This window comes from Mirounga angustirostris, unplaced genomic scaffold, assembly GCF_029215605.1.
Source record: "Mirounga angustirostris isolate CCGP_5_RB_7025 unplaced genomic scaffold, mMirAng1.0.hap1 SCAF_16, whole genome shotgun sequence".
In the NCBI taxonomy this organism is placed as follows: Eukaryota; Metazoa; Chordata; class Mammalia; order Carnivora; family Phocidae; genus Mirounga; species Mirounga angustirostris.
In genome coordinates this window covers 57,625,544-57,652,754 of record NW_026991724.1, presented here as the reverse complement: position 1 = coordinate 57,652,754, position 27,211 = coordinate 57,625,544, and the positions used below count along the sequence as shown (strand labels likewise).

At 42.4% G+C, this 27,211-nt stretch overlaps 1 protein-coding gene across 1 annotated transcript in view; it reads left to right on the top strand.

Annotated features, from left to right (window-relative positions):
• The window catches only part of NLRP13 (NLR family pyrin domain containing 13), a 33,761-nt gene extending 7,699 nt beyond the window's left edge, over positions 1 to 26,062 (top strand). Inside the window, exons 3-10 of the mRNA XM_064580620.1 lie at positions 1,057 to 2,713; positions 5,029 to 5,187; positions 6,545 to 6,712; positions 8,461 to 8,631; positions 12,187 to 12,357; positions 12,955 to 13,125; positions 16,676 to 16,846; positions 25,860 to 26,062. Of these exons, the coding sequence (XP_064436690.1) occupies positions 1,057 to 2,713; positions 5,029 to 5,187; positions 6,545 to 6,712; positions 8,461 to 8,631; positions 12,187 to 12,357; positions 12,955 to 13,125; positions 16,676 to 16,846; positions 25,860 to 25,929 (2,738 nt within the window). The 3' untranslated portion in view covers positions 25,930 to 26,062. The remainder of the gene's footprint in view (positions 1 to 1,056; positions 2,714 to 5,028; positions 5,188 to 6,544; positions 6,713 to 8,460; positions 8,632 to 12,186; positions 12,358 to 12,954; positions 13,126 to 16,675; positions 16,847 to 25,859) is intronic.
• The last annotated feature ends 1,149 nt before the right edge of the window (positions 26,063 to 27,211 follow it).

Here is a 27,211-nt window from a genome sequence, read left to right as displayed (position 1 = left end):
CAGAAAAGGCCCTACCTCCAGAAAATGACTTTGCCCTTCTGGTGAGTAAAAGAAAAATGCTTTTCCATTCTTTCCTGCTTATTTGGAACTTAAAAGGGAACCGAGGTTCAAAGAATTTGATGTGTCCACAAAGCATTGCAGCCCTAAGCATCCATTCTAAATCTTAAAGAAAATGCAAAGGCAGGCCTTTGGTATTCCTACTCTCCTGTTCTTTATACCAGAGACTGTGTGTGTGTGTGTGTGTGTGTGTGTGTGTGTGTGTGTGTGTGTAGTAAAAAGAATCATCCACCAAGATATTTAAGCCACAAACCTAGAATGCATGTACAACTCCATTTTTCTTAGCATTCCCCACACCCTCATTATTAGAAATCATTAATAATACTTCTGGTTCTACTTTCAATATATACCCTAAGTCCATTCATCTTATTTTCAATACTATGCTCTAGTTCTTCACAGACTCTGCTCAAGTATTTCCACAAAGAACCAGGGACTTATTGTTGTTGCTATTATGTTATCAATGGATATGTTTGACCAACCCTACCTACTTTCACTTAGACAACAGAAGCAGCTTAATAAGTGGGCTTCTTGCTTTCTTGCACCATAATCCTCTCTCTAAGCAACAGTGACCTTTTAAATTTGGAGATTGTGGCTTATCATCTCTTGGCCTTCAGAACAAAGATACTCATGACCAGCCCTTCCCCAGAGTTGAGTGCCCCTGTCAGGCACTTTGCTCACTCTGCTCTAGAATGTTCTTATTCCTGTCTCAGGGCATTTGCACTAGCTCTTCACCCTGCCTAAAAGCCTCTCTTTCTACATCTTGGACTGGCAGCATCTCGTGATTATGGTGTTAACTCTCTTGCAGAAGCCACCACAGATCCCTTCCCCCCCACCCTCCTTCAAAGGGCATTCTCAGTCTCTCTTGTGTTCTCTGTATTTGTTTTTGTATATCCTCAAGCTATTCTGCTACCTTTGCTACTTTGTACCACCATGCTGCTCCTTCCAAAAGTTAGACCCTTGGAGGTAGAACTTATTGTCTTGTTTAAGGCTTTATATAAAAACTTACTATTCCTAAGGCCGAAATTCATTCTGACCATTGTTGTGTTCTGTTTTGCCTCACTTCTGTTTTAGTTCACAGAAGATACAGAGCGAAGATGAAGGCTAAAATATTGATGATGTGGGACAACATGCCTTGGCCTGAAGGCCATATATATCTCCGCAATGTGACTGAGAAGGAACATGAAGAACTGAAGAGCCTCCTGTATCCGAACAGGACTGGAGCCCAGCCACAGACGATAGTCTTAGAGGGAGTAGCAGGGGTCGGGAAGACCACCCTGGCAATGAAGGCCATGCTGCATTGGACAGAGGGCTTGCTCTTTCAGCAGAGGTTCTCCTATGTTTTCTTTATCAGTTGCCATAAACTTAAAGAGATGAAGGATACCACATTTGCTGCCTTGCTTTCCTGGGACTGGCCTGACTCCCAGCCTCCCATTGAAGAGCTCATGAGTCACCCTGAGAGGCTCCTGTTTGTCATCGATGGCTTTGAGGAAATGGACCTGCCCTCCAACTTGGACAACAGCCCACCATGTACAGGCTGGTATCAGCGACTCCCAGTCAACAGAATCCTGCTCTACTTATTGAGGAAAGAATTGGTTCCCATGGCTACCTTACTGATCACAACCAAGGAGTATAGAACCAAGGATCTTAAAAAGTTGTTACTGAATCCATGGTTTATACAAATCTTAGGGTTCACGGAGGGAGACAGGGAGGAATATTTCATCAGGTACTTTGGTGACCAAAACAAAGCTAAGAAAATCTTGCGTTGGGTGAGAAAAAATGAAAACCTGTTTTATTTCTGCTCTGCCCCCATGGTGTGTTGGATCGTGTGTTCCTGCCTGAAGCGGCAGATGGCAAGAAATCCTTGTTTCCAGCTAAGCACCCAGACCACCACCAGTCTGTACGTCTACTTTTTCTCCAGCTTGTTTGCCAAAGCAGAGGTGAGTTTGTCAGACCAGAGCTGGTCAGAGCAGTGGAGAGCCCTCTGCTCTCTGGCTGCAGAGGGGATGTGGTTTTGGAATTTCACATTTGCAAAAGAGGACCTCGAACACAAGTGCCTGGAAGCACCTTTCATTGACTCTCTCCTCAGGCTGAATATTCTTCGAAAGGTCAGTGACTGTGAGGAGTGTGTTACTTTCACTCACCAGAGTTTCCAGGTGTTTTTGGGGGCCATATTCTATGCACTTGGGGGGACAAAAGGATCCGTTGGCAGTCCTGCAAAGCATGAAGAGATGAAGGTGCTACTGAATGATGCTTTGGCTGACACAAACTTGTATTGGAATCAGATGGCTCTTTTTTTCTTTGGTCTTTTAAAAAGAAACTTAGCAGGAGAACTGGAAGCTGCTTTGCGTTGTAAAGTGAGTCACAGGATAATGGATGAATTATTAGAATGGGCAGAGGAATTAGGAAGTTATGACATTTTCTCCAACCGTTTTGAATTCCTACACTTTTTTGAGTGCTTATATGAGACTCAGGAGGAAGACTTTGTAAGGCAGATTTTGAGTCCTCTTCTTGAAGCTGACCTTGATATTTTCGGGAATCTACAACTCCAAGTTTCTTCATTTTGCCTAAAGCACTGTCAAAAGTTAAGTAAGCTAAGGCTTTCTATCACCGTTCCCATCCCTCAAATGGAATTGACTTTCAACGTGGAAACTTTGGAGTGAGTAATGCAAACCATTTCCCTCCCAGGTTTCTTCCCAGGCTCTGCCCAAGTTCTTCCATGAAGAACTGGGGATATGTTGTGTTATCATTAGTTATGATTGACCAAACCTTCTAGGTTGCTCCAACCCAGGAGGCCATTTTCCTTTAGGTGTCATATAGGATTCCTTGGCTACTTCCATTGATCTACTTCGAGGTAGAGCTTCTATCTCAGGCCCTGCATAGTGAAGATGTATGTGCCAGACATTGTGCTAAGACCTCTACTTATATCTGACTGATGCCCATTGTTGAATGGAGGGTGGAGTGTTACTGCCATTTGTAGATGAGAAAACTGAATAAAAACAGAATTTGCTTATGTCAGTGTGGCCACTAAGCAGCTCAGCTTGAATCAATTGAACCAGAGCTCCAGAGCTCAAAATGCTGGTGCCCCTCCTTTGAGCATGAGTTGGGGTGGGGGTGGGTCCAATGGTGTCAACTATATCCTGAGGTTTGTTTTGAAGAGTTTGTCCTTTTGTCTCCTGGAAGAAGAATCCCAGAAATACTTGAACTACTTTTGGTTTTTACCCTATGACCTTCTCCCATTGCTGACACTGTGGACTTCCAGCCTAAGAGGTAAAGAGATCTCAGTGTTCTAATTATTTCAGGCCCTAAGGGTGTTTTCTAAACTCCTCTCATGAGACAGGGGCTGCTATGTGTTCACAAATCCTTTCTTGTTTAACCCTCAGACCTACAAAAAATACCAGTTCAATTTTGGTTGTACAAATAGAAATTTTGAGAAGACTAATCTCTTTGTGTTCATCCAGATTGGAATATTAGTAAGATGTTTGGTCTCGGGGTCTCAGAGTCATAAATGTTCAATATATCTTGGCTGACGTTTGTCCAGTCTTAGATTCCCTAAAGCCTAAATAGGGGACTTTATTTAGGTAGCATTCACTGTTGGGTTACATGAGTAAGTGTCCTTACTACTAAATGTTTTCCCAAGGATAATACCATTTATTGTAAGGATTAATACTCCATCACCACCATTCCTCACCTTACACATAATCACCCTAAGGCTGAAGGAGATTTCATGTCTTCCTTAATGGCAATAACAGACCTTCTGATGTGAAGGTCAGTCCCTGTTTCTCTACAGTACAGTTTCTTTTCCTAAGTGGTTTTTAATTCTGTCTGTATCTCAGAATTAACTTGGATGTTAAACATATGAATGCATGGACATGTGTACACACACACAAATACAAACACGCTAAGGTTAGAAACAACTAACCAGTGCTATAATTCTGGGCTCACCATGTAGAACTTTATATCCTTGGGTGCTTTAATGTGTTTCTTCTACTTTCTTCATTGGAGATAAAAAGTTTAATTCATGACTTGGATGTTCTTTTACTCTTGTAAATGTTGAGAACCTACCACATTAAGGAAATAATAATTAGAACTTTTTTATTATGTTCAGTTAGTCAACATATAGTAGTACATCATTAGTTTTTGATGTAGTGTTCAATGATTCATTAGTTGCATAGAACACCCAGTGCTCGTCACAACATGTGCTGCCCTCAATACCCATCACCTGGTTACCCCATCCCCCCACCCCCTCCCTTCTGTAACCCTCATTTTGTTTCCTGGAGTCCAGAATCTCTCATGGTTTGTCTCCATCTCTGATTTCTTCCCATTCAGGTTTCCCTCCCTTCCCCTGTGGTCTTCCACACTATTCCTTATGTTCCACATAGGAGGGAAACCATATGATAATTGTCTTTCTCTGCTTGACTTATTTCACTTGGCGTCATCCCCTCCAGTTCCATCCATGTCGATGCAAATGGTAGGTATTCATCCTTTCTGATGGCTGAGTAATATTCCATTGTATGTATAGAACCCTCCTAAGTTCTAAATATTTGCATAAACCTTTTTTTTTTTTTTTTGCATAAGCCTTTTTTTAAATCACAAAATCCTATGAGGGTAAGTTTTATTAAGTACATTTAGAGATAGACAATTGGACACAGAGATTAAATCATAGGAAATGCAGCTCTGAATTTATCTTAAGTCTGTTTGACTTGAAGTCTGAATGTGTAAGGATTAAACCAATGGCCACCTCACCTCACTTATGCTGGTCGCTTTCCTCTGAAAAGGCTAGCTGAGGATTGTTGGAATAAAACATCTGGGACTTTAAGAACTATACTTTTGGGGTCATGATTTTCCTGCCCAGCACTCTAGCAAATTCCTTCATTTCCAGTGGGTCTCTTTTTGTCTTCTGTAGACCACACTGTGAGCATCGGTTGAGGTTCATTTCAGTAACCCTTCTTTCTCTCTCTCATAAATGACCAGGCTGCCTTCCAAGATACATCAGTGGCAGGATATTTGCTCCATGTTTTGCAATGGGAATGTGAGTGAGCTGGACCTGAGTAACAGCAAGCTTAACACTTCTTCAATGAAGAAACTCTGTTACGAGCTGAGAAATCCAAGATGCAAGCTCCGAAAACTGATGTAAGTATGACACACAATTTGAATAATTCCATCAGAGAATAATCCAACATTTTTCTCTTGCTTATTGCAGTGAGTATCTATTTTCCAGAAAGTAAGCTCAGGTGCTTGGGATAATAAACATGTTTGTATGAGTTGAGGCAAAGACCTGGTACTCTGTCATGAGTCATCTTGTGTGAAGCTGCTGTTTTGAGCTGAATATGAAGGAGTAGAAAACTTGTAGGATGTGATTGGGACAAAGCACTTGAGGAGACCCAGAGTTTATGTAGAGTCCATGTGAAGTGTTGAGTCTTAAGGAAAGGTGGGTGGTTTGTGGTAAGGAATTTGTTCATTCAGTGGATATCTAATGAGCATCTCTTCTCCATTCTGAGTTTATAGCCATGAACAGAATGGATAATTCCTCCCTTCATGGAGCTTACAGTGTTGGAGAAATGAACTTAAATGACCAGAGTGGTGTATGAGACCGTGAAATCTCCCAAAGCAGGAGGAAATCTGTTCAGGGAGCCTGGGTGTGGAAGAGGAGGCTTTGTGTTGTTAGATAGGAGAGGCCCTTCTGCTTTCTCTATCTAAAAGTTTTCTGAATAAAGACCTACTCATTGGAGCTGAAGCCTCATTTTGGACTGAAACCTCTCACATGATGTAAATAGAGATCACAGGGTGCCAAATCTGGCTTGAAGGTAGGGAATAATGGAGGTGGCCATTGAAGGAGAAGCCAGTAAGAGCTACCTGACTGAGGACGGACAATGACTCTTACAGTTGGAGAAGGTGTTCGGTTGGATGCTCTGGAGTCCACGCCAACTAATTCTGCCCTACTGTCCCTCTGCAATTCAGTGCTACCTTGAGGTCTGAATATCAGATGTATGCACTGATTCAGTGAGTTAACAGCAGATTTGGCAGTAATGATTGTCCTCAAACTTCAATGTATTGTGAGCTGAATCAAAGCCACAGGAGGCAGCCTTAAACATCTTTTATTAGGATATGGCTTTTTCATCCTCCCTCTCTACCGTCTGTTTTGGTCTTATCACTTAGTCCTAAAGTGGGGAGAAACAGATTTAAGAAAAAACAAGAGGAGAGGTGTTCTCATCAGAACTTTCCGGGTTGTGTGGGGGGTCACCCCCTGCCCAGAAGAGTAGGCTGCTCCAGGGTCTCTTATGCAGACTTGGTGGGGGAGGGGATTGATTCCTGATTTGATACATCCAACTGCGCTTCAATTTTTGGGTCCCTCTTATAAATGTATATCCTTGAGGGAGGGGGTACATGAGTGTGCATGTGTATGTTTGTGCGTGTGTGTGGTAGAAAGGCAAAATGAGGAAGTACTCCCTTCCATGAGGCCAGCCTCCTCACTTCCTCTCTTTCTCAGATGCAAATCAATAACTCCTGTGAGGATTCTGAAGGAGCTTGTCCTTGTCCTACACGGTAACAACAGGCTGACCCATCTGAACTTGAGCTCAAACAACCTGGGAGTTCCCGTGTCCACGATGATCTTTAAAACCTTGAGGCATTCAGCCTGCAACCTCCAGTATCTGTGGTAAGTCTCTGTTTTTCCAGATCTGTCCTCAAGGTCACCCCCAGGTTCAGTGATGCATTGGGAGGACAGGACTCAGCACGGCAGCAAAAGGATGTAGAGAAAGATGAGCAGAGGGAACAAGTGCTTGGGTATAATGCAGTGCTTTGCATTATTTAATGTCCACCAGACCCACCTGAGGGGGCGTGTTAAAATGCAGGGTCCTGGAACCCACACCCTGAGACCCAGCAGGGCTGCTGGGGGGCCTGATAGCTAGCATTTCTAACAGGCTCCAAGGTGGTGCTGGACCATGGACCACTCTCTGAGTGGCATTAACTTGGAGGCCATCCTGCCTGGGGAGAAGATGAGGAAGAAGGAGACATAAGCTTTTATTTGTAGAACAAGGGGGCCTCCAAATGAAGACCCCTCTTCCCGGGAGTAACTGCCGGTCTTGGGGCCCCTTTGGTAGGTTGGAATCGTGTGGCCTCACCCCTCTGATGTGTTGTCATCTCTTTCTGGAGCTCAGCAAGAACTCGACTGTGAGCTTCCTTAGCCTGGGGGACAATGATCTCTCGGGTATTGAGGTAAAAAGTCTGCAGGGGCCCTCTGGGATGTCAAAGTCTTCCCTGAAGGAGCTGTCGTAAGTCTTCCTATCTTGTCAAAATAGTGTCTTTGCAAGGTTAAGTGGCAGGGTGGGGTGGCAGTGGGAGCATGTCTGGGGAGCCTTGGGGATCCCCCTGTTGTAGTTACCTACCCTGCTGACACATTCCCTATCTTCACTCTTTTTCACTATGTCCTTAGGGCTCCATCTCAGTCAGCTTTGCCCTCACCTTGATTGTGGGTGACTCACCTGCCAGCCTCCCCTAAACCCAGTGGTTTTTTATTTTTTAATATTTTAGTTGTTTAACATTTTAAAATTTAAATTCAGTTAGCCAACATACAGTACATCATTAGTTTCAGATGTAGTGTTCAATAATTTATTGGTTGCGTATAACACCCAGTGCTTAAAGATTTTATTTATTAGAAAGAGGGAACACAAGGGGGGGCGGTGGGAAGGGGCTGAAGGAGAAGCAGACTCCCGCTGAGCAGGGAGCCCAATATGGGGCTGGATCCCAGGACCCTGAGATCATGACCTGAGCTGAAGGCAGATGCTTAACTGAGTGAGCCACCCAGGCACCCCATATTAAAAAAAAAAAAAAAATTTATTGAACACTACATCAAAAACTAATTATGTACTCTATGGTGGCTAACTTAACATAAAAATATATATAAATAAATGTCAAAAATAAAAAAAAGATTTTATTTATTAGAGAGCGAGCATGAGCAGGAGCGGGAGTGGAAAGGGAGAGGCAGACTCTCCAGTGAGCAGGGAAAACCCAGTGGTTTTAAACTGGGGGTGATCTTGTCCTCCAAGGGACATTTGGCAATGTCTGGACACTTACTTGGTTCTCACAACTGGGAGGGGAGGATGCTACTGGCATCTAGTAGGTGGAGAACCAGGTATGATCAATATGCTTCAATGCGTCGGGGGACCCCCCACTGCCCACCCCCCACACACCAGCATCACAAAGAATGATCTAGCCCAAATGTCCGGATGGCTGAAATTGAGAAGCCTTACCCTGACCCATCTTTTTCTCCTTAAAACTTTTGTTCTTTATCCAGTTCAATCTTTTGATGATGTTGGGGTCCCAGATGTGTGGCCCAAGGGACTGGGAGTTTGAGAAAGAAAGTGGGCATGGCTGGGGCTCACACTACACTGGTACCTTCTACAGCCTGGAGAAGTGCAACCTGTCAGGGGCCATCTATCAGGATCTGGCCCTGTACCTCACCAGCACCCAGAGGACAACTCGACTGTGCCTGGGATTTAATCCACTCCAAGACGATGGCGTGAGGCTCCTCTGCGCTTCCCTGACTCACCCCGAGTGTGCCTTAGAGAGACTGGTGTAAGTCCCTCTTGATTCTATTTCTGGAAGTGACTCTCCTTGGGGGTAGGCATGGAGGAAAACAATGGGTCCTTCATTTGGGACCCATTTATATCGTTGAATGCTAACATGTGTTGAGCAGTTATTCCATGTGGTAGGCACCATTCTAAACGTAGGTTCTGAGTAGCACCCCAGATTTGTTGAATCAGTCTCGGGGTTGTACCAAGGAATTCAGTTTTAACAAGGATACCAGGAAATTATGGCCTGGTCAACTAATGTCTGAGCTCCTATCTCTAGATACAGAGCTGGGCGCCAAGGTTGGGGTCAGGGATAAAATAGACACCCGCCTGTGTGGAGGATGTAGTTTTATGAGTGCGATACCAAAAAACAAAAACTAGGAGTTCAGCTAGGAAGAAAAACAAAGTGGAATGAGTAACAGGAGTGGTGGGCTGGTTTCCTAGTAAGGTCTTCTCTCATCAACCTATCAGAGGAGGGGACACTAAAGCCACCAGACATTGACTGAAGAAGCCACATGCAGAGAGAAGGAAGAGGAGGGCAGAGGCCCCGAGGCTGGAGTGAGCGTGGGGCGTTGTAGGAACAGCAAGACAACTAGTAAGGCTGGGGTAACAGGAGTGAGTGGGATGACGGACGAAGATGAAGCTGGAGAGGCAGGACGATGCCTGGAATATGCCCCAGCAGTGAAGGAATCTGTTTTGTTTGGAGGTGGAAACATTGTCTGAGGACTGGAGTTTGTACAGGGACATACTCTGAAAGATTACTCAGTCTGCTCTTGAAGGATGGACTAAAGGGAAGCAAAAATAGGAGCAGAAGCAAGTGCCTGTAGATGAGGCAAGAGGATGACAGTGGATTGGCCAGAGTGAGGTGGTAGGATTTCAGGGTATACTTGGAGGTAGAGCCAGTAGGACTTGCTGATGCATTAGTGTGGTTTAGGAAGGAAAGAACCAAAACATCTCCAGGTGATGGGCTTGGCAGCTGGGTGAAAGGTGGTACCATTTTCTGACATGGGGAAGACAGGAGAGGATGAGGTTTGGGTGTGAGGGGTTTGGTCTGGGACATGGCAGCGTGAGATGCCTATTAATCAACCACCTAGAGATGTTACCTGAGCAGATGTATGTAGGACTATAGGTTTCAAGGGGGTTGCTGGGTGGGGAGGAGTCCACTGGCAATGGAAGGTGCCAAGTGTGATTTTGTAGATGTTTTCTACTTTAGCTACAATCTGCTGCTCTGGGGCAGGTGTGGAATAGATGGAGAGATGGGTTTTCCTGGAATTGGATACTGTTCAAGTAAATATAAAAGGTTTAAAAGGCCAAGGGTCTTGAGGCCCATCCAAGGGGGTAAATGGTGAAAGACCATAGAATCTGAGCTACAGACCAACAGGTTAGCACTCAGCACTGAGCCTCAAAGAACCATAATATTAATAGCTAATTAATACATATATAATATCAACTAATATTATATATAACTGTTACAGGTTATATTAATAGATATAATGTTATAATTATGCTTGTAGCAATATACTTTAATATATAATTTTTTAAATTTTATTTTATTATGTTAGTCACCATACAGTACATCATTAGTTTTTGATGTAGTGATCCACAATTCATTGTTTTCGTATAACACCCAGTGCTCCATGCAATATGTGCCCTCCTTTAATACCCACTACTGGGCCAACTCATCACCCCACCCCCCTCCACTCCAAAACCCTCAGTCTGTTTCTTGGAGTCCATAGTCTCTCATGGTTCATCTCCCCTTCTGATTTCCCCCTCTTCATTTTTCCCTTCCCTCTCCCAGTGACCTCCATGCTATTCCTTATGTTCCACAAGTATGTGAAACCATATGATAATTGTCTTTCTCTGCTTGACTTATTTCACTTAGCATAATCTCCTCCAGTTCCATCCATGCTGATGTAAAAGTTGGGTATTCATCTATAATTATATGTGTTTAATAGATACATGAATATATAACATAAAATATAATATAATATATATTATATAAATATATATTATATAAATAAATATTATTTATATAATATATTATATAAATAAATTATATAAAATTTTAAAATTTAAATATAAATATATATATATTTATAGTATATATATATATTTATAAATAGTATATAAATATATATATTTATAGTATATAAATATAAATAATATAAATAAAATAAATATAAATATATATAAATATAAATTAAATATAAATATAAAATATATAAAATATAAAAAAAATTATAAAATTATAAAAAAATTATACAAATAAAATATAATATATAAATAAAATAAATATATATAAATTATATAAAATTTATATAAATATATAAAATAAAATATAATATAAATCATATATGTAATCTATATAATTCATGATGTTACTCAATATTATATAAATCATGTATATATAACGTGTCTATTATATAATGCCTAAGTATTAGATGTATAAAATATATAGTATACATATTATTATATATATCTAATGCTTATATAATCTCTCTATATTCTACATCTCCTACAACTTGTATTGCACACTTGCCACGTGCTGTTCCAAACACTGCACATCATGGCTCGTGGGATCATCAACAATGCCGTGATGGACCATCATAATCTCCAGCTTAGAAAGAAAGGAAGGCTGGAGGGAATAAAGCAACATGCCTGACAATAGTCAGTAATGGCTGAATGGCATTTGATTCCATGTCTGACTAGCTTCAAAGCCTTGGGTTCATCCCCAGCTGCCTCAAGGTCATTTAAAGTGTTTTCCCTTCTATTTATTTTTTATTTTAAAGTTAAAAAAACTCCCGTATTAAAGTTCTGACATATGAGAAGTCGCCCATTTTTACCGTACAAGTCGGTGAGTTAGGGGAGAAGTACACACCCATGAGATCTTCCCCACCATTAAGGCCATTCCATCACTTTCCAAAGTTTCCTCTTCCCCCTTTTTCACTAAATTCTTTTGTGACATCACTTAACATAGAATATTTAAATACGTAGAAAATTCTAAATCTTAGAGAACTTAAAGTACACAATACGGTATCGTTGGCTATAAGCGTGATGTTGTAGATCTTCAGAACTTCTCTTGCACCACTGAAACTTGATATGCTTTGATCATCATCCCTTTATTTTTAAAGACTTATTTATTTGAGAGCGAGAAGGGAGAGGGGCACAGGGAGAGGGAGAGAGAGCATCCTCAAGCAGACTCTCTGCCAAGCATGGAGCCCAGCATGGGGCTCAATCCCAGGACCCTGAAATCATGAGCTGAAATCAAGAGCAGGAGGCTTACCCGACTGAGCCATCCAGGTGCCCCGATCATCATCCTTTTCTCGGCTTTTTTTTTTTTTTTTTTTTAAGCCACCACTAATGACAAGCATGTTCTTGCTGTGCTCATTGCATAAATCTGGGAAAGGATGAGTAAGCACAGATGCTCAGCATATCCTGGTTTGGGGCTCAGGGGGACGCCATGGTTGAACTCAGAGGCAGGGCCTGAGGCTTGTGTCCCCAGGGGCCTTGGTTTGGGCTGCTTTCCTGAGCATCTGTCTCTGTGGCTCTTGCCCCGTAGGCTCTGGTTCTGCCAGCTCAGTGTACCCAGTTGCAGGTACTTGTCAGATGCTCTCCTTGAGAACAAGAGTTTGACACATCTGAACCTGAGGAGGAATAACCTGCGAGATGAGGGAGTGAAGTTTCTGTGTAAGGCCCTGAGTCATCCGGACAGCAGCCTACAGAACCTGGAGTGAGTTCCATTGCCTCTCTGTCCTTCAGAGGATGGGAAGAGAGCATGTGAATTAACTTGCAAATGCCTGAGTTCCAGATGGGGCTGGAGTCCTGGGTGTAGATGTGATTGCTCACCTACAGGAGCTTCAGGTTCTATTGGAGGGGGGTAGGTGGGGGTACTGGGATGACTGCTGAGGACCAACCACAATGTGTGTTGGCAGTTCCCGAGACCACTCTGTGGGTCTGATGACTCACAGAGGACTTCAAGAACTTGGCATGGGGTCAAATTTGTGGCTGTGATTTATTACAGTGAAAGGAGAAAACGCAAAATCAGTAAAGGGGAAATGTGCATGGGGTCAAGTCCAGAGGAAACCAGGTGCAAGCTCCCCCCATAAATGGCATGGGGAAGGAGCTGCACTGTCCTGCACTTCCTTTCTACTGGGTAGATAGTGTACTCAGACCTCCTGACCAGCACCCTCCTCTTCCCAGGACTCAGAATGAGAAGTCTGGCTTTGGCATCTCTTTTCCTTGGAAGACTGTGACATGGGCTGGGGTAGATAGAGCAAAGCCCAAGGATTCAGGGGTTATTGTGTTTCCCTTTCTGTTTATTTTGCAGTTTGTCAGGTTGTTCTTTAACAGCAGAGGGCTGTCAGGAGCTTGCTAATGCCCTCAAGCATAATCATAACATGAAAAATTTGGATCTCGGGAACAATGATGTTCGGGATGATGGAGTGAAACACCTGTGTGAGGTTCTAAAAGATCCAAATTGTGCACTGAACACACTTGGGTGAGTTGACACTGTTCTCTTTGTGGGGAGCCCCCATCTCTACTGTTGCATTTGGAGGGAATAATATGCGGTCACCTGAGGGTTCAAGAAAGTGAGGAACAAATGACAAAGTTCTGTTTTAAAAAATCTCTTCTGCTTAGGGCACCTGGGTGGCTCAGACGTTAAGCGTCTGCCTTCGACTCAGGTCATGATCCAAGGGTCCTGGGATCGAGCCCCATATCGGGATCCTGGCTCAGCAGGGAACCTGCTTCTCCCTCTCCCTCTGCTTCTCCCCCTGCTCATGCTCGCTCTCTCTGTATCTCTGTGTCTCAAATAAATAAATAAAATCTTTAAAAAGAAATCTCTTCTGCTTAATGATAAGGCTCAAGTTCAGAGACAGAAGTTCATTCCAGTTAACCCCTCCTTGGTGTATTGTAAATATTCTTTGTTTCAGTCAGTACCTTTTGGATAGTAGGTGGGGGGCTGGTGCACCATGTTTCCCACCCCAGAGTCTTTTCTATCTAAGGGGAATTCTGATTTTAACCATAAGGTGATGTTTGTTCAGCAAACTAAGACGGTTTAGACTCAAATAATAGGAGCTTTGTTAAGTGTGGCTTATAGGATAGCTATTTTTCACATAGGTGGTGATTCTACTCACTCTCACAAATGCTTAGAGAGCATACAGTATTTCTTTCTTTGTGGATATCCTGCCATTTGCCTTAAGTGGATGGACCTTGAGGACATTACACCCATAAGTGAAATAAGTCAGAAGTTGCTGTTTTGTTTTGTTTTTTTCTCACCACATTCCTGTCCTTCAAGAAGTATCTTGAGGCGCAATATTCTTTATTCTGTAGGTAAAGGAAAAGCTGTCAGATTTATGCAAGTAATTCAGGGTCCTATTTGTGCCTTAAAAAGAATGCTGCTCTGGTTTTAAGCCCTCGCTCTCTAGGTCCTTCTCCCTGGACGTAGAAATGAATAAATTGTTTGCAACAGTTATTGCATTGTCTCTAATGATGAATGCCTGTCTGATATTCAGTTCACTTTCACTCAGTTTTACTCTAATGTTGTAGCTTTAATGGTTTTTAAAAGATTTTATTTATTTGAGAGAGGAAGAGAGAGAAAGCATGAGCAGGGGGGAGGGGCAGAGGGAGAAGGAGACCCCTTGCTGAGCAGGGAGCCTGATTCAGGGCTCCATCCCAAGACTCTGGGATCATGACCTGAGCCAAAGGCAGATGCTTAACTGAGCCACCTAGGTGCTCTGCCAATGTTGTAGCTTTAAAGCAGGCACCTGAGTGTCTTATTTGGGTTCACAGGATTCCATCTTTACCATCAGACCAAGGTTTCTCAACCTCAGCACTACTTACACCTTGGGCTGGGTAATCCTTGGCTGTGGGCTGTCCTGTGTACTGTACGATGCTGAGCAGCGTCCCTGGCTTCCACCCTCCAGATGCCAATAGCGCCTCCCTAGTCTGCAGACATTGCTCAGTCTCCCCTGTGGGGGAAAGATCACCCCTCATTGAGAAACCCTGGCCTAGATGACCAAGGAAATACTATTAAAAGTACATGATCGAGGTCAATCATCTATAACATAGTGGTAAAGGCCCTGCAGGTGGCGCTAGACCGGAGACCGGACACACCTGGGTGATGTTGGAGCCCATTTTTCTCATGTCCTCCTCTTCCTGTCTACCAAATAGTACCTTTACCTTGAAGCGTTCTCTGGATCCTACCCAACTTCTTCCACCCTAAGGAAACATTCTTTCCCTTTACTTTTTTTTTTTTTTTACCTTTTATTTTTTATTTTTTTATTTTTTTAAAAGATTTTATTTATTTATTCATGAGAGACAGAGAGGCAGAGGCAGAGGGAGAAGCAGGCTCCCCGCAGAGCAGGGAGCCCAATGTGGGACTCGATCCCAGGACCCTGGGATCATGACCTGAGCCGAAGGCAGACACTTAACCGACTGAGCCACCCAGACGTCCCTTACCTTTTTTTTTTTAAATCTTATTTATGTTATGTTAATCACCATACATTACATCCTTAGTTTTTGATGTAGTGATCCATGATTCATTATTTGCATATAACACACAGTGCTCCATGCAGAACGTGCCCTCTTTAATATCCATCACCAGGCTAACCCACCCCCCCTCCCCTCTAGAACCTTCAGTTTGTTTCTGAGTCCATAGTCTCTCATGGTTCGTCTCCCTCTCCGATTTCCCCCCCTTCATTTTTCCCTTCCTACTATCTTTTTTTTAAACATATAATGTATTATTTGTTTCAGAGGTACAGGTCTGTGATTCATCAGTCCTTCACAATTCACAGCACTCACCATAGCACATACCCTCCCCAATGTCCGTCACCCAGCCACCCCATCCCTCCCACCCCCCACCACTCCAACAACACTCAGTTTGTTTCCTGAGATTAAGAATTCCTCATATCAGTGAGGTCATATGATACTTGTCTTTCTGTGATTGACTTATTTCACTTAGCATAATGCCCTCTAGTTCTATCCACATCATTGCAAATGGCAAGATTTCATTCTTTTTGATGGCTGCATAATATTCCATTGCATATAAATACACCACATCTTCTTTATTCATCTGTCGATGGACATCTTGGCTCTTTCCATAGTTTGGCTATTGTGGACATTGCTGCTATAAACATTGGGGTGCACGTACCCCATTGGATCCCTACATTTATATCTTTGGGGTAAATACCCAGTAGTGCAATTGCTGGGTCATACAGTAGCTCTATTTTCAACTTTTTGAGGAACCTCCATACTGTTTTCCAGAGTGGCTGCACCAGCTTGCATTCCCACCAACAGAGTAGGAGGGTTCCCCTTTCTCCGCATCCTCACCAACATCTGTCATTTCCTGACTTATTTATCAAAATTTTCAGGTATAGACACCTGTCACTTTTCTTTATAGGCTTAGATGGAAATTCCTGCTAACTTAAACTGATATAACACTATCACTTTTGTCTTTGAACATGTGGTTGGCTAGCTACTAGAAATCCAGATTTTGTTCTGTTGAATTTAGAAACAAGATGAAAGTGTAAGGAAGGGGTTGTAATCTTATTTTAGTCCTTTCAAGGACCTTATAAATAAAATCACATCCACTTTTTTTTTTTAAGATTTTATTTGACAGGGAACACAAGCAGGGGGAGTGGGAAAGGGAGAAGCAGGCCTCCCACTGAGCAGGGAGTCCAATGCAGGGCTCCATTCCAGGACCACAGGATCATGACCCAAGCCAAAGGCAGACGCTTAATGACTGAGCCACCCAGGTGCCCCAAATCACATCCACTTTTTATGAACGTTGTTACTTTCATAGTTGGGCAGGCTACTGTTCTGTTTCCTCAGCTGGCAAATGGAGTTTAAGATTTTGGCTACCTTTTATAGGACTGGTATATGGATTATTGAGTTATGTGTAAGCATTTAGAGAAGTGTCCAGGTTGTGGTAAGCTTTCCACTGTAAGCCAGTTTGTTTTAACCACATACTTTTTCCTAGATCTGGTATCACTTCTAACTTCTCAATCTTAGAGGACCATCTTTCACACTTCCTTCCCACCCACTCCTAGGTTGGAAAAATGCAATCTGACGCCTGCTTGCTGCCAGCATCTCTCCTTGGTTCTTGGAAGAAGTAAAAGCCTGGTTAACCTGAACCTTTTGCAGAATGACTTAGAGCCCAGTGGAGTCAGCATACTGTGGAAGGCCTTGAAAAAATCAACGTGCAAACTACAGAAACTTGGGTAATCCCCAGTGACTTTTATACTAGGAAGCACTAGCTGAGAGAGAGGGGGGTGGATTGGTTGATGTTTTAAAGCAAGCATTGGGTTCAGCCTGCATTCGATTTCCTAGAGCAGTGCTGGCCAGCAGAACCTATGGTAATGATGGAAACAGTTTAGGTCTATTGTCCAGTGCAGTAACCAGCAGCAGCATGTGGTAACTGGGCACTTGACAGGAGGTTAGTGCACCCCAGGAACTGCATTTTTTTTTTTCAAAATTTTATTTGAGAGAGAGAATGAGAGAGAGAGGAGCACATGAGAGGGGGGAGGGTCAGAGGGAGAAGCAAACCCCCCGCCGAGCAGGGAGCCCGATGCGGGACTCGATTCCGGGACTCCAGGATCATGACCTGAGCCGAAGGCAGTCGCTTAACCAAATGAGCCACCCAGGCGCCCCAGGAACTGCATTTTTGACCTTTCTCAGTTTGAATGACTGAAACGGCCACATGGGTAGTGGGTAATGGGTAGTGATGACCATACTGGGCAGCATAGTCCTACAGACATTTGGGTAGTTGAGGAGTCCCCTCATTTTTCTCATTCTTGTACCTACTCAATATTTCACTCAACAGACATTCACTCAACGACCTCCTTTTCAATGCTGACAAGCATGCCATGGTAGATAGCAGAAAACACATGGTCGTGGGCCTTGCCCTCGTGGCTCTGCATTCTCCTCAGGGAGATGACAAATCTGAGATGTATAAAAGTAGTGTTGTCATGAACGCTATGAAGGAAACTCTGGGTTGTGGTAGAAAAACAAGGGTGATCAGGGTGGTAACAGAAGGCATGTCTGACATGGTGACGTTGGTCTTGAGTCCCAAGGAGGCTGGAAGGAGGAGTCCATGTATCAGGAGGGGAACATGGACATTGACAAGAGACAAAGTGCAGAGTATTCTAAGGAAGTTGGAGTAGCATGTGTAAAGGCCTCGAGGTTGGACTGCCAAGCTCTGTATTGCCCCTTCCAGGCACTGAAATAGAGCATTTCATTAGAACACTCTCCACCTTATTCAGTATTCTGGAGATGAGGTCAGAAAGGTAAGCAGTGGGTTCCCCCCTCGCACCCTGGAGAAAGACTTTAAACTAGGCACATTTTAGCAGAAATCCTCTTGGATTCCAAGGAATCTTACCTACTTTGGGAAGTTGGTCAAAAGCTATACATTCAGGACTTTATATTACCAACTTCACATCTAAACAATGCATATTTATTTTATTTTTATTTTTATTTAAGATTTTTTATTTATTTGAGAGAGAGAATGAGAGAGAGAGCCCATGAGAGGGGGGAGGGTCAGAGGGAGAAGCAGACTCCCTGCTGAGCAGGGAGCCCGATGTGGGACTCGATCCCGGGACTCCAGGATCATGACCTGAGCTGAAGGCAGTCGCTCAACCAACTGAGCCACCCAGGCGCCCTAAACAATGCATATTTAAAAGCATTCTATCTCTCTTTCTTGCAGGCTCAAGAAAGAGTTGTATGACATAGTGAAGGGGGAGCTGCAGGAATTGCAGGAGAGGGGGTCCTCTCTAAGAGTCAAGTGTAAATGGGATTTCAATGACCTTGAGGACAAATGGTGGTGGTGATCCAATGAGGAGGTGCCATGGCTTCACCATGGGACGGTCTTGGATTAGAACCACCAGGAGATTGTTCAGGTGTCCCTGTTCATGGGGACAAATGAGCTGTTCCCTCCAGAGTGCTTTTCTGCCCTTTTGCTGTAGGCAGCATATTAAATACCCAATCTCCAGATTTCTAATCTAATTCTACATTTGGCCCCAAGACCCTACATTGGCTTTGCCTCAAGTTTCCTTTTGTCCTTCTTGGTGTAATGTCTTTCTCAGATGTTAAGAGGATTCAATAAAGCAAAGGATATTAAAAATACCTTGAGAAAGCCTAAAGCCTCATTTCCTGTGGATGGAGAGATGGGATAGATGTGACTCTAATTCCATAGTTATCCTACTGTGGATAAACCAGCCAGATGGAGATCCAGAACCACTCCTAATATGCAAAAATAGACCCCATTTTGGCTTTTGCGTCTACCTTTGAATGATCTATGGCTGTGATATATATAAAATGTATTTTACCTACCTGAAAACAGGAACCATGGATCCTACACAGGATATAATGTAAAATTAATGTCCTTCATGGGAATGCATATGAGGATAGGAGCTCACTACAATTTTCTCTCCCTTGCCACCTTATTCAATAAGCAAAGGCCATCAGAAGTCTTAAGGAACAGTTGGATATTCATTTTATTTTGCATTTTGTAGCTTATAAAACCTTTGTGGTATGTCTCAATCCTCATCAGAGCCCTATAGGTGGGGGCATTCCTACTTGACGAAGAATTTAAAAACAAAAGACACTGAGGGTGATCATGGTATCTCCTCTGCTAGGTAAGTATAGGGGAAGGGAGGGAAAATGAAGGGGGAGAAATCAGAGAGGGAGATGAACCATGAGAGACTATGGACTCCAGGAAACAAACTGAAGGTTTCAGAGGGGAGGGGGGTGGAGGGATAGGGTAGCCAAGAGATGGGCATTAAGGAGGGCTCATGTTATGATGAGCACTGGGTGTTACAAGCAACTAATGAATCACTGAACACTACATCAAAAACTAAGGATGTACTATACAGTGGCTAACTGAACACAAAGATACTGAGGGTGAATGCTTTATAACAGATCACAGAAATAGTAAGTCAAATAATGGAACTTGGAATCCAAGTCTTCTAAGAGCCAACATGCCTTATGAAAGCCAGTGGGGTCTTTCAGTACATTGAATGCCATGATCCTTCTATCCATCCATCTTCCCTCATCCATTAAATATAAGTGAAACCTAGATCCTTGAAATACTTCATTCTCTTCCTGCTGCACTTTTATCATTCATTGTAGATGAAAACTGGGATAGATAGTGGGGAGAGGTGTATTAACTAACTTGGAAAACCTTGAGGGAGAGATTTTTAAAAATCAAAGGTTTAGACTGCTTTAGTCACCATATCGTGACTTTAGTTACTGCTGAGTAAAATGGTATCATGTCATTTCTGATAATCTGACAACTTGTTAACCCCAAATCCAAGATAAGCCCAAAGTTTCTTGTTTCTTGTTTATAATGCAGGGATATTTTTCTGTGAGTGTTGGATATACAAATTCTCTATTATTCTCATATTTTAGGAATTCTAGAATTCCTGAATTTGCCATGGAATTAATTCAATTATAGCAAAGGATCTTAACCCTTGGGTATTCTTAGAGTGTTGTTTTATTTCAAAGCCATGTGAGGCCAAAGTGGCTCTCTAGAGGAATCAATGATAAGTCCACCCACCCCTGCCCCAGGAAGGGGAATTGAGGGTTCAGGAAAGGAAGAGATGGGACCGAAGGGATTTGTATGAGCTGTGATTGCTGAGCTCCTTCCCCAGGCTCACTACAAGTTATGAAACCCACCACCCAGCAAGGAGCGATTCACTTGTGGCCAATTGCACACTAACTGCAAGTCTGTGATCATGTGGAAGACCTACCCACCCACTTTTTTCACACCTGCTACTTTGCCATCATAAAAGCGTGGGTAGGTGTGGCCAGGGCTAGAGAGTGGCTGGGGGTAAGGCCGAGGTGGTGTGTAGTTGAGGTTAGAGCAGGGAGAATCCCGTCTGTGATGTGAGGGGGGAGCTGTGGTTGAGGAAATGATCCCCTGAGTGGAATTTGGTGAGACAAATAGATTCTCTCCAGAATGGCTTTTGATGATGGCACCACTGCTTCTTAGTGATTTACACCCTTTAAGTCGATTTTTCTCATTACAACATGGGTCTAATAGCACTAATCTCAGGTTTTGCAAAAATTATACAAAATAACTTGTAAAATGCTCAGTGTGTGGTAAATAGCTATAATGTTGCTCTTAGGTTAATAATCTCCTTCAATCCTGTCATCTCAAGATCCTCTCTTGCAAGCTAGATGCTTTATGGCTCAGTTCTTTATCTGCACATCCTTCCCCCTCTTTTCTACTGACCTCTACTTTTTTTTTTTTTCAGGATTGAATGGATCTAAGGCAGCTTTATTTTTTTTTAACCCTTCAGATTGCTATTTTTATTTTTTTAAATTTTATTATGTTAGTCACCATACAATACATCATTAGTTTTTGATGTGGTGATCCACGATCCGTTGTTTTCGTATAACACCCAGTGCTCCATGCAGTACGTGCCCTCTTTAATACCCTTCACCGGGTTAACCAATCCCCCCTCCCCTCTAAAACCCTGTTTGTTTCTCAGAGTCCATAGTCTTTCATGGTTCATCTCTCCCCCCAACCCCCCCCCATTTTTCCCTCTACTTTTGAGGGAAAGAGGTTTGAGATTATGGGAAACTGTTGGAACACCTCTTAGCGGGTGGGAATGGATGTCCCCTTAACATAATTGTTGCTAGGGCAGTAAGTTCTTTGATTTTTCCAGCTGGTCTTTCTCTCAGAAACCCTGGCAGGATCTCCTCCTCCTCCTCCACAGATGGCTTGATGTGATTTTTCAATCTTTCTCTTGTGATGTTTGTGGTAAGCTGGACATAACAAATTCACTATTTAGCCTTTTTTTTTTAATTTTTTTTTTTAAGATTTTGACAGAGCATGCACACAAGCAGGCGGAGCATCAGGCAGTGGGAGAGGGAGAAGCAGACACCCCACAGAGCAGAGCCCGATATGGGGCTCAATCCCAGGACCCTGGAATCATGACCTGAGCCAAAAGCAGACACTTAACCGGCTGAGCCACCCAGGCGTCCCTATTTAGCCATTTTAAAGTGAACAGTTCTGTGACATTAAGTAGATTCACACAGTTGGGATGCCTGGGTGGTTCAGTCGTTAAGCATCTGCCTTTGGCTCAGGTCATAATCCCAGAGTCCTGGGATTGAGTCCTACATCGGGCTCTCTGCTCGGCGGGAAGCCTGCTTCTCCCTCTTCCTCTGCCCCTGCTTGTGTTCTGTCTCTTGCTGTGTCTCTCTGTCAAATCAATAAAATCTAAAAAAAAAAAAAAAAAAGGCTTCACACTGTTGTGCAACCCTCAGCACCATCCATCTGTGGAACTTTATCTTCCCAAATTGAAGCTCTGTCCCCATTAAATACTAACTCCCCATTTCCTATTCCCTCAGTCCCTGGAACCACTATTCTGCTTTGTCTCTATGAATTTGACCACCCTAGGTACCTCATAAAAGTGGGATCATACAGGGGCATCTGGGTGGCTCAGTTGATTAAGCATCTGACTTCCGGCTCAGGTCATGATCTCAGGGTCCCCAGATTGACCTCCATGTTGGGCTCCATGCTCCGTGGGGAGCCTGCTTCTCCCTCTGCCTCTACCCCCTGCTCATGCTTTCTCTGTCTCTGTCTCAAATGAATAACTTTTTTAAAAAAGTGGGGTCATACAGTATTTATCCTTTTTTTGACTGACTTATCTCACTTGGCATAATGTTCTCAAGGTTCATCGTGATATGGCAGGTGTCCGAATTTCCTTGTTTTTTAAGGCTGAATCCTACTTCATCATGTGGATAGACCACGTTGTGCTCATCCATTCCTTTGTCAGCAGACACTTGAGTTGCTGACTTAATCTTAACTCCTGAATTGATGATATGGGAGTCCAGAAATGAAATACTCCTTAAGTTTTCTTTCCAGTTCCCACCGCTGTCTTCATTTACGGGGTTGGAGGTCTTCATTCGGAGGAAGGGAAAGAAGAGTAGAGAGTTTTAGAAGCCATAAGGTGTAGTGAGAAAAGGAGGACCAGACTAGACCAGAGTCTGGGGAAGGATGGGCGATGCAGTGGGTCATGCAGGGAGGTAAGATTAGCAATGCTAGAGAAATGACCTAATACTTGGAAGGAGGCAAAAGAGAATTAGGTGTTTTTTGGGGGAACAGTGCTGCTCTTGCAGCTTTTGTTGGAGTGATTTATACAGCTCTGCAGAGGCTGACTTGTGGAGTCTTCTCTGGTGTTTATATACTATTTAATTTTATGCTTCTACTTTTTCAATTTATTCCACTGAACAAGCATGACTCACGAGATAGAATCATAAAGCATTGTTCAGATTTACTCTCAGATGGGAAATCTTTTCCTGCACCTGGTTAAATACTTGTCCTGGGCCATTTCTTTTTCTTTTTTTTTTATCATGTAATAGTCTCAATATCAATAATTTAACAATCTAGTCCCATGCCATAAAACTCAATTTAAACTTCATGCTCTCCTGAACTATGAGATGGAAGTCCTGAATCCTGAGAAGGAATGTGTTCGGAAAAAGGAAAGCCAAGGGAGCAGGGAAAATAGTTACTGGATTGACACAGTGACAGACTCAGCATATGCACCACCCGATCTGGATGTGTAAAATCAGCTTTCCTGGGATCAGCAGAGCCTTCTCATCAATAAAGAATTGCCCATCGGAGGCTTTACTGATGAAGACAAATACATGTTTCATTCAGCTGGTAGCTTATTCCTTCCTAAACCCCTACATATCCATTGAGACCAGTAGCTTATCTTGCTGATATTTGTCATTGCGACTTTACACATTGTCTACTAAGGTCTTACTGTGCGGGATGTTGAGCTCAGTTCTGCATGCCCAGGCCACCCGCCTCCCTCTCGTTACAATTTTTATCCTTCTATTGGCTGCCTTGTAGATAAATGTGGTACATGTACATCTCTAGATGGTTAGACTTCTGTATGAGAAGAGATTTACAAGGTTGTAGGTTGTGATGTGTGTAATGTCAAATACTAGCAGCTAAAAGCCTATCAATAGATTACTTAAATGAAGTACATATATACTAGGCTCTTCTCTCAGGTTCAAGAAATAAGGTTTAGATATATATAGGTATGTATAGATATGGTTTACTTACCTATTATGTATCTCAACCTTTTTGTGTGTACATATGTATACATACATACACCTTTAACCACAGAATGCTACTGTATATATGTGCTTCACTGTGTTTATACTTTGTTAATCTATCCATGTTGAGATATATACATACACATGTTTCTGTATGTTTATATTACATGAAGTACATTATTTCAATCTACTCATGTTTACATACATAGATCGATATGGATAGACTAACAATGAAAAATGCATTTAGCGTGGGATCTTTATGTAATTAAAATCAATGCTATTTTGTTGATGGATGCATTCCCGTATAGAGAAGTATAGGAATGATATGGGGGTTCCGTCTTATGACCGATTGCTTGTGCAGAGGAGAATGAGACAGGGTTGGTGGTCAAAAGGATCTTCACCTTTAATTGTACTTGTAGGTGGAGGACAATGGATGGTTTGTACTTTTCTGATTTTTAAAAAAGCACTTTCCAAATACCATCATGAGGCAAAAGAAGAGAAAGAGCCTGAGTTGGGATACTAACAACACTAACAGAAAAGACAGTGACCAAGTTACACCTCAGGTCCAGTACTCTTGCTATGGGCTGCATCTGTCCAAACCATGTGCGGAAAGGATCATGGTTTCTACAATCCACATGCTTGATCCAGGCATTCACTGGGAACAAATTCTGTTGGGAGATTTGTTTTACAAAATGTTTAGGATCTAAGACTTTATTAAATGTTCAAAATGTTGTTGTGAGACAGGATAGGAACTGGACCTTGGCGGTCTTTAGTGACTTCCCCAAGGCCACAGAGTTGAGGGGAGTGCAGTGGGGGGATGCGTTAGCCTGGTGATGGGTATTAAAGAGGGCACGTATTGAATGGAGCACTGGGTGTTATACGCAAACAATGAATCATGGAACACTACATCAAAAAAATAAATAGGGGGCGAAAAACCCATATAGACACAGTCTATGAAGTATCCAAATGAGGGGCCAGAAAAATCAGGGTTCACATGCGTGTCCAGAACTGTAATTCCTGGGGACAGAGTAGGCATGAGTAAAGGCTCCAGTAACTTTTCTTTGAAGGTGCCCTTGGGTCAGGAGGAGTCTAAGTTGCTTGCTGCCCTATCGTCCTGTCTCTTTTCTATCAGTCACCTATAATTGTCAAGGATGGATTTTGCTTTTCTGCAGCTGTCAGAAGTCTCTGTGTTTCCTCATCAAATTGTTTTTTGCGGCCTAATAAAATAGAAAAGGGGCTCTGTTGAATTCCTCTTTTGTTTCTTCTCTGCAGCTCCTCTTTCTCAGTCAGTTCTTCCTGGGACAATCCTAGAACAACTTGGTGTTGCCTCCAATGGGAAAGACAGATCCATGGGGCAGTGGTGTGTTGATAAATGTTTAACACCTGGCTCTTGGGAGGTGGAAAAAAGCCCTGATTTGTAGCACTGCACATTTCTGAGGTATAAATTATCCAACCATGGCCAATTTTAAGCTGCCAACTTGATGTCTCTAAACACAATAGGAGGAAGAGATAACACAGGGTTATCATGATCTGGTAGGAACGGTCTCCACATCACTGGACAGAAAAAATGTTCTGTCTGATAGAAAGTCCTGATTCCACCTAAACACTAACATTTGGTACCGGAAGTCAGAGGCAGCTTGGGAGAAAAACTTTTTATTTTTAAAAAGATAAATTAGTAATAGCTTCCATTATCCGAGTGCCTGGTGCTAGCCTTCTATTGTGGGTTTTACGTGTGTATCTCATTAAAATGTCAAATCTTATGAGATGCCATTATTGACCTGATTTGTGATGAAGACAAGGAAGGCTAAGCAAGTTAAGGAATTGGCCCAAGGTCACACAGGCATCGAGTGGTAGAGACAGGACACAGATCCCAGCAGTTTGGTTCTGGAGCCCCTGCACTTAGCACAAGGCCATATATTGTTGCTCTGAATTAAATGGGAGGGTTAAGGATCACGGTTTCTTTGTTCTTCTGTGGGTATCTGTTTGCAACTGTCCTGAGTAGCTTCACCTCACTGTTGGAGTGAAGGATACTCCTTCGTGTCTCTGTTTCTGTCCACAGTTGGGGAGGGTGCAGGGGACGTGGAAACTCATGTAGTTCTGTATTTTTATCACATTTATATTTTCATAGTTACTATATCAAGTCAAATCATTTCCCCCATTTTGCAGAGAGAAGACAGATAATCAGGGAAGACAAAAGCTTTACCCAGGGCGACGAGACTCAACACAAAAAAGCTAGAATTCCACAGTTCAGGAAAATGATGGACAATCCAGATCTTCCCACTGCCTCAGGCACCACCTCCCGTACTCTATGCTCTGAATCTTTCACACAAGGTAAGAGGGAGATGACATGGTGCAAGGCACCTTAAGTTTCTAGATGTAGGTTTACAAGGAGGGGCTTTAAAGGAATGGACCTATTTCTTCACAAGTTGGAAAAGACGGTAATAGTCTTAGTGCTGGACTTCTACATCATCTACTACCCCTTTCAAGAAATTAGTGGCCCTAGAAGTACCCATGACCGTGCGTGATTTCAGATAGGTTTGAAGAGGGTAGGAAAATACAGAAAGAGATGCTCTAGGTTCACTATATTGTTACTTAATAGAACAATATTTATCTGATAAAATAACAATACATATAACCTCTATTTGTAATTATATAACATATACTATACATGTATAATTTATGTTTAAATCTATAATTATAAATATATAATAAATTATACAGTATAATTATAACAAAGTATAAATACATATGTGTTATTTGATAGATTTTATAGTTATAATTTATAACTAAGTACCTATTAATATAAAATTTTAATATAAGTCTGTATATTACATGTTATATAAGTCTGATATTGATTTTATAACAAATATGTTTAATACATATGTATAATTTTATATTTATATGGACTTATATATATTTTATTTGATACTAGATTTGTTATAATTTTTTTTTTAAAGATTTTATTTATTTATTTGTGAGAGAGAATGAGAGAGAGCACATGAGAGGGGGGAGGGTCAGAGGGAGAAGCAGACTCCCTGCCGAGCAGGGAGCCAGATGCGGGACTTGATCCAGGGACTCCAGGATCATGACCTGAGCCGAAGGCAGTCGCTTAACCAACTGAGCCACCCAGGCGCCCAAGATATATATATATATATTTTAAGATTTTATTTATTTGACAGAGAGAGCACAAGCAGAGGGAGAGGAAGAAGCAGGCTCCCCACTGAGCAGGGAGCCCGATGCAGGACTCGATCCCAAGACCCTGAGATCATGACCTGAGCTGAAGGCAGACGCTCAACTGACTGAGCCACCCAGGCGTCCCTAGATTTGTTATAATTTATAAATGTATATAAGTCCTGTAAGTCTACATGAGTCTTATATAAATCTATGATTATAAATACATTAAAATTTTAATATAAGCTTTAATATTGTAAGTTATAATTTGTAATTTTACACACCTATGTATTGTAATTATAACAATAACAGCAGCAAATGCCAGTTTTTGGGTGCTCACCATCCAC